At 36.5% G+C, this 8,063-nt stretch overlaps 1 protein-coding gene across 4 annotated transcripts; it reads left to right on the forward strand.

The window, feature by feature from the left end:
- Positions 1–514: 514 nt before the first annotated feature.
- On the forward strand, positions 515–8,061 carry exosc8 (exosome component 8). Of its 4 annotated transcripts, none has more exons than XM_058412020.1 (11): positions 515–612; positions 2,426–2,462; positions 2,569–2,632; positions 3,465–3,538; positions 3,613–3,658; positions 3,746–3,851; positions 5,096–5,141; positions 5,252–5,348; positions 5,446–5,566; positions 7,710–7,816; positions 7,925–8,061. In XM_058412020.1, exons 1-11 carry the CDS (start codon positions 596–598, stop codon positions 8,041–8,043), a joined length of 834 nt encoding a protein of 277 aa, XP_058268003.1. In that variant the 5' UTR covers positions 515–595; the 3' UTR covers positions 8,044–8,061. The 4 variants fall into 4 exon arrangements, with proteins under 4 accessions (XP_058268003.1, XP_058268004.1, XP_058268005.1 ...); XM_058412021.1 differs by having other exon boundaries at positions 2,569–2,628; XM_058412022.1 differs by having other exon boundaries at positions 576–612; positions 3,465–3,527.
- The last annotated feature ends 2 nt before the right edge of the window (positions 8,062–8,063 follow it).

The following is an 8,063-nucleotide window of genomic DNA, read 5'->3' on the forward strand; positions in this document are numbered from 1 at the left end:
ACAATTTGTCTTCACTCCCCATGTGCATCATTGAGCCTTGGCAGCCCATGACCCTGTCGCCTGTTCACCACTGTTCCTTCCTTGGACTGCTACTGACAGATACTGACCACTGCAGACCTACAAGAGCTGCAGTTTTGGAGATGCTCTGATCCAGTGGTCTAGGCATCACAATGTGGTCCTTGTCAAACTCGCTCAAATGCAAATGCTTGCCCATTTTTTCTGCTTCTAACACATCAAATCTGATGACAAAATGTTCAGTTACTGCCTAATATATCCCACCCACTAACAGGTGCCATGAAGAGGAGATCATCAGTGTTATTCACTTCACCTCTCAGTGCTCATAATGTTATGCCTGGTCGATGTCCAGTCACTGTATAGAAATAGCTTGTTTATTTTAATTTTGAATTGTTTCTTTGTTACAGACACTATATGTAAATATTACCATGAATAAATAGTCAAATTGCTAAATTCAGGAGTTCAACGAGAGCGTTTTCCTTTTCCAGAAGGCGGCGCCGTCGGCGTGTCCGGTTTACCCCAGTAGCGTGTCTCGCGTCATGACGTCACTGACCTATTCCACGTGGGGTTTCTTGGCATCATGGCGGCTGGTTTCAAGTAAGTGTAGTGCAATGGCACTCTTACGCAGTGCACATATGATCTCCACATAAGTAAATAGCAAGCGCACATGTTTTCTGTGCCTCGTATAGTCGTTTAATGTTATCTGAGTTTTTAGAAGTAAATGTGAGTCGATATTATTGGCGATAACAGAGAAGCAAACTATCCAGCTAGCTAACTCGCAAACAAGCGTGACGCACAGTGAATGTACACATGCGTTTTCTACGAGGGTGGTAGTAAGACTTTCAAATATGGAACACTGTAACAAATTGGATGAGTATATTTTATAGTATTTAGTGATTCTGGTGCTAAATTGTTGCAGTGTGTTATTGCTCAGCTGTATGCTGTCGTGACGTCACGGGGGGGCCTTGCTACTATAGTTCAAGTGGCGTGTAATTGGAGGAAAAGCATTCGAAAAATTTAAAGGGATAATTATGCAGTTAACTTTAACTCATAATTCACAACCACAGTCTATGAGAAGCCAAATAAAACGCTATAAAATCTCATTTCAGAAGTCCTGATGCTCCACACAAATCCAGGTTCAAAACTTTGTGCACAAAGTAAACAGAGTGGCACTTAACCGGAAATTAGTGATACTGTTTATGCAAATATTTGCTTTAGATCTTCCTCCCTTCGGAAGTAAGTTGAATGTAGCATGATGGTCAGGATTTGCGTTATTTGTCACTTAGCTTTTTACAGCGCCGCTGAATAAATGCATTTCTATGAGAAATTCAGTGTACAAATAGGAGAGATGGCAAACACTGCACTGGAATGTTCCTGAAATAGCTGGACACTTCTACATCACTTGTTGGGTAGAGGTGAAGTAATGCTTCATTCGATGTACATCATAAGCGGTAATTAACAGAACAGAATTAAGTCATTTTCAAGCTGTGCTTAAGGTATGTGAAAAAACATGGATGCCGTCCTGTTTGTCAAGAATAAAAACGTGTAAACCTGACCATCACATCCATACAGAGTTCTTTACCAAACTAGAAAGTTGGAAGCACAGTTTTTTTTAGAATGTCTTTGTTTGCTGTAGTATTACAATTTCCGTTCACTGGAACTAGGTGGCTCAAGCATGTTCTGTCATTACAATTCAAAAAGGGAGGCCCATAAAGACTGGGTTTGCAAAGCTTAGAGTGGAAGATCCAGAGTGACCTGCACAGTGCCCTGACCTCAACCCACTGAACACATTCAGGATAAACAAGAAAACTGACTGTACCCCAGACCTCACCTGACCTCACTAATGCTCTTGTGGCTGAATGAACAAATCCCCACAGCCACACTACAAAATACAGTGGAAAGCCTTTCTAGAAGAACAGAGTTTATAATAACTGCAAATAGGGTGAAATCTGGAATGGGATGCTCAAAAGACATATAGATATAGACCTATAAAGATATAGGTGTGGTTGTCAGGTGTCCACAAACTTTGGCCATAATGTGCAACTTGAGGGATGCACCCTTAAAACAAATGATTTATAGATATAACAAACTACAGTGTCACTATGTGTTTAGTAAATATTTATATACTGCACGATTCATTGAAAGCTTCAAGTGCTTCTTTGTTGATTGCTGTTATGTCAGAGTTGAGGAACTCCAAGTTGAGGGGGTGTTTTTTTCTATTATTTTAGGAGCATATTTTGCAGCATGAAAATAGAGCAACATATTATTTGAAAAAATTTAATCCAGAAGTAATCTTTTGCATAATTGAAAATCACTTATTATTTCTAAATATAAATATACATGTTATCTAGGGTGGATTTTTTTTCTTTATAAATAATGAAATTATTAATCTCCTTGGTTTGATTTCCAGGACAGCAGAACCACAGGAGTACCACAGAAGCTTTCTGGTAAGTCCCTCTGATGAGCTCAGGCCTATCAGTGCATGTTTTGTACAATTGTTGCATTGAAGCCTCCAGTTTACTGCTATATAAAGCACTCTTCTTTAATGCACAGAAAGAAAAATGCCGACCAGACGGGAGAGAGCTGGGAGAGTTCAGACCTACAACGCTAAACGTTGGTGAGCAGTAATCATGTGGTTTCTAGAATACAAATTGTTTAGATTATAAATCTATTTGAGAGTAGCTCTATGATTATCAGCAATCTCAAAAACTAAAATGAAATAAACAAGTCATACATGTTTGTCTGGCTCAACAATTGCAATATTTTAGGAATTGGATTGGCTTCTCTGTTTGTGAAGATCTCACCTCTCAGTGTAGCTGCATTTTCAGACTTTATACAATGACTCCATTGCTCAGTGCTTCTAAATTAGGATTGTACATGATAAAATACGTTTCATATACAGATATAATAATAATGATAATAATAAAACAGAATAAACCAGTATTAATGTATTTATTGTTAGAGATTTCAAAGCACTTTTGTATGTTACTCTGGATAAGAGCGTCTGCCAAATGCCAGAAATGTAAATAAACACAGAATATGTGCTAAAATAGAAAATTTGAAAATGAAAGATTTGAAAGATCATTTGAAAATGTAAGATTTTGCTTACAAGATTTAGCTGTTGTGCTTAAAAGGTGCACTTCTGTTGGTGTCTTTTAGAACTGAGTTTTTGTTAATAAAAGTAGGATTTTACCTGTCCATTCCTGCTGTGAGATGGCAGCATTTTCTGGTATAAGCTTACAATAATGTCTCCAGACAAAAAATGAGTTCACATTTTATTTTGCAGTCCGTTAACCTTTTAGCATCCACCTATGTCTGACAATCAGACATGCTAATACCCTAATACCTATAAATATTTTTAAATATTTTTACTCATTTTGGCTTGTGATTTTTACTACTGATGCTTTTCAAATTCACAAGAAGTGTCTCTCTCTCTCTCTCTCTCTCAGGTTCTATAAACACAGCAAATGGCTCAGCATTGGTTAAGATTGGAAACACCACCGTCATCTGTGGTATAAAAGCAGTAAGCAACATTCTGCCCTTGAAATCAGATAAACAGTTGAAACCTGTTACTGACTTCATATATTTCTTACACAGGAACTAGCCGTGCCCACTGCTGATGCTCCCGATAAGGGGTATATTGGTAAGAGTGAGCGCATCATTATTACAGGTAAATTTTTTTTGGTTTTGTCTTTCTGATTAATGTTTAAATATTCTGTTTGTGCTACAGTTCCAAATGTGGATCTGCCTCCCCTGTGCTCATCCAGATTTCGGCCTGGTCCTCCTGGAGAACAGGCTCAGGTGGCCAGCCAGTTCATCGCTGACATAATTGATGAGTGAGGAAAAAAATATTCTATTAGTAGATCAGTTTAAGGGTTTTGTCTAAAAAACGTGTAACGTAGTGTAAACGGCAAATAAAACGAGCTAAACATTTTGAAATGCTGTGCACTTGGCTGTGAAGGAAAAGTGTATGGATAATAAGAAGGTGTGTGTTGTCAGTCTGTCCATAATTCTGTGATTGTAGGAATAAATGTAAAATCAAGCAAACTTAGATATTCGCTGCAGCTGGCAATTTTTGCAGCAGATTTGGGGTTGTATGACATCATCACAAGACACATTCAGCCAAACCACTCTTCCATTCATGTGTATCAATCATGAGTACAGCTATCATAGAATTACATATGTGTCTTCACTGCTAGGAGTTTAAAAGAAGAATCCTGTGCTTGCAGTTTCACCATTTCAATGAGTTTTTCCCGAAAAACTACAAAATTCTCTACAAGTTGCATAACTTTTAAAATCAAGCATTTTCAGCTGCAGAAATTACAAAAAAACCTTAGCAAAATCATGGAGAGATTGATTAGGCTTTGTTCTTGTCTGTACCCTAGAGAAGCATCTCTTTGCCATTAACTGAACAGAGGATATCTTACTAGGGTGTAATTTCCAAGCCACAATTATACATAGATTGAAAGACTTACAAAAACTCCATACACAGGAAAAAGTTTCTCAAATCCTTCTTACAAATGGCCTTTATTAATGACAACTGATGTATCAGCTTCAGCTCGCGACAGGCGCACATGGCAGCACAGAAGCATGGGCAAGTAGATGGGATATTGGGATGTAATTTAAAATCCTAAGTGGAGACACACGCTAACCGTAACAACACTACAGCTGATTCCTAGCTTGTATATAAGAGCAGGTTAATTTTGTTGGTTTTATCAACAATGTACAAGCAAGAGTGCTGTTGTACTGAACATCAGTATAACATCAGATAATTAGCTGACTTGTAATTTCAATTTAAGATCAAATCTGATTTTATATATGTTTTTTATTTATGTTCTAAAAATGAGGCCACATGTGATCCATATAAATCCTGTACCTAATTAAAAGGATCTTTGCACAAAGACTTCATTGTGATATTATCCCCTTGTAAGTACTCACTCACTCAGTAGTTGGTGAGATGAAAATATATGAGCAGCTACATTGTAGAACAGAGTAACGATTTGTATGAACTGTATATTCACTATTTTGAGTTTGGCATGGTATTTTTAATCTAAGCTAATTGAATGTTTGCTAATTGCAGCACTAACATTATAAAGAAAGAAGATTTGTGCATTGAGAAATCAAAGGTAGGGGAAACAAATAGTGAAATGTACTTCATATGCAAATAAATAAATAACTTGGACTTCATCTTCAATAACTGACAGAAATATCATTATTATTATTATTTTTATTCTAGCTGTGTTGGGTCCTGTACTGTGATATCATGTGTTTAGACTATGATGGGAATTTACTAGATGCCTGCATCATAACCTTACTGGCAGCATTAAAGAATGGTAAGCAATGGTTAAAATGTTGTATTTATAAAATATTATATATAAATTTGGAAAATGTGTAAAAAAAAAAAAAATGTTTTTTAAATCTGTTTTCCAGCACAACTTCCTAAAGTCACAATTAACAAAGAGACTGATTTACCTGAGGTTGATACGCAGCACAAGAGACATCTGCAGATCAACAAGCACCCTGTTGCCTCATCGTTCGCAGTATTTGATGAGTAAGTCTAACATGGAGTCTTCAGTGTATAGCAAAACCAGAATTGGCCTTGACATATCAATACTTTCATAGGGGCTGCATTTATTTATTTTTTAACTGTTCTTATTGTTTAATTCCTATACTCTGGCATTGCACTTGCTATGTACCACTTAACTGTAAACCTAAAGCCCTTATAAAGTTTAGTACTAAGTACCAGAATTTACACAACTATTGATTTTTTTTACTAGATTACCTGTCATTCAAAAATAGTAGACATTTCCATGATTAAAGCAAAGAAAACAGTTTCAGGGAATCACTACATATAGGTTATTTTATTGGTGAATTACGTGATGAACAACATCAAGGACAATCACCCTTCCATTAACAGCCATATGCAGGCTTTAAAAACTGTAGCCCACAAGCAATAAATTCCTGATTTAATGCTTGTTTAGGATATACTGTACAGAATAAAAATAAATAAATCATTGCAATAAATGTGCAAAACAATAAATCTGAATATCACGTAAGACAACTTAAGGATGGGTGAATGACCTGGCAGCAGACATTGCTTAGCAGTGTGCAGTTAACTGTAGGACTGGCCTTTTCTTTATCAGTAGTTTTTCACCTCCTGGCTCAGAGCAGCAAATAGTGAATGTATTAGTCATTTTATTAGTCATTTTATTAGAGTGAATACACTAATACAGAATTATAGTATATGTGTTATTATAATAAATGTCTTAATGTGCTAGTCTGTGCTACACATACAATATATTCAGTTACTGATTTTAAGGGCATGAGGTTACACAGTCAGGCCCCTACGTATTTGGACTGCGATACAATTTTTGTAATTTTAATTTAATTCAATTTATTTGTATAGCGATTTTAACAATGGACATTGTCTTAAAGCAGCAAAGAAAAAAATTATGAAGTTGAAATTAAAGTTACTATTTTACACCACCACAATGGATTTGAAATGAAGCAATCCGTGCATTAACTATTTAGGAATTATTTATATAGTCTCAAAAATTGGACAGATTAACAGAATTATGAACATGAGGATTATCTGCAATTTGATATTTGCTTGCCTTAAGTCTGGAGCCTGTGGACATCAAATGCCTGGATGTTTTTCTCTGGCTTTCAGTTGATGCTTGTTTGTGGGTCTGCCTACAGTTTTGTCTTTAGTCATTGAAAAGAATGCTTAACTGGGTTGAGATCAGGTAACTGACTAGGCCATTTATAAACATTACATTTCTTTGCCATAAGCTGCTCTGTGCCTTCACTGTTTGTTTTAGGTCATTGTTCTTCTGTACTGGGACGTGCTGTTCTATCAGTCTTGCAGCATTTGAATGAATCTGAGCAGAAAGCATAGCTCTATACACCAGAATTTCTCTTGATTTTCTATCATCTTTCACATCAATAAAAACCAGTAACCCAGTTCCACTGACATCCATACATGCCCATGCCATAACACTGCCTCCATCATACTTGGCAGGTGATGTGGTATGCTTTAGATTGTGAGCCTTACCTTTCCTTCTCTAAAATCCTCTGTACCCATCACTCTGGTACAATTTCATCTTGGTTTCATCTGTCCAAAAGATCTTTATTCCAGACTTTTTTAAACCAAGTTTTCTAACAAAGTTTAATTTGGCTTTTCTGTTTGTGAGTGTTACCTGTGCTCTGCATGTTTCTGTATTATATTCATGAAGGTATCTCCTGATTATAGACTTTGGCAACATATTGAACCACAAATTGAGAGTTTCCACAACGAGCTACCAAATGCAAATTCAGTACTTGGAATCAACACCAAAACATTTGTCCTAAAATTCCCATGAAATAATGAAGGAACAGGTCACACCTGGCCAGGAAACTGCTCATCATTCAATTGTTCAATTACGTTTGAGCCTGTGAAAACTGAGGGGCTGAGTAAAAAATGCTACATTTTTGTTAAACCACTTTAATTAAAGCTAAAAGTCTACACTTTGATCACGTATTGATCCTTTCATTTCAAATCCATTATGGCAAAATTACGAAAATTGTGGCTGATACTTATGGAGCAGAGAATTGGAACAAGCAACACCCTCCTTAAAAGACAAAAAAAGAAAAACTGCAGAACTGTTCTGTTTACCATATATAATGTAGATCAATTGTCTGTTTTCTCCATGCAGTGAAGTGATCATAGTGGACCCAACAACAGAAGAGGAAAGTCTGGCTACAGCATTAATAACTGCAGTCACAGATGAGGATGATCAGCTTTGTGCTTTCCACAAACCAGGTTAAAATTCTATTTCTTGTATTTATGCCATAGTAAACCTTTTCTTTGATAATTTTAAAAAGAATTGGACATATAGTACACCTTTTGAGCTTGTAATTTCTCTCTCAGGGGGCAGTTCCTTATTAGCAGAGAAGCTGCAGGACTGTGTAAGCCGAGCTGTGACCCGAAATCGAGAGATCAACAAACTCATCGACAAAGTTACCGAGAGCAAAAAGTCATCCAAATAATTACAAGGAGCCAAGTTTCT

This window comes from Hemibagrus wyckioides, linkage group LG16, assembly GCF_019097595.1.
Source record: "Hemibagrus wyckioides isolate EC202008001 linkage group LG16, SWU_Hwy_1.0, whole genome shotgun sequence".
Taxonomy (NCBI): Eukaryota; Metazoa; Chordata; class Actinopteri; order Siluriformes; family Bagridae; genus Hemibagrus; species Hemibagrus wyckioides.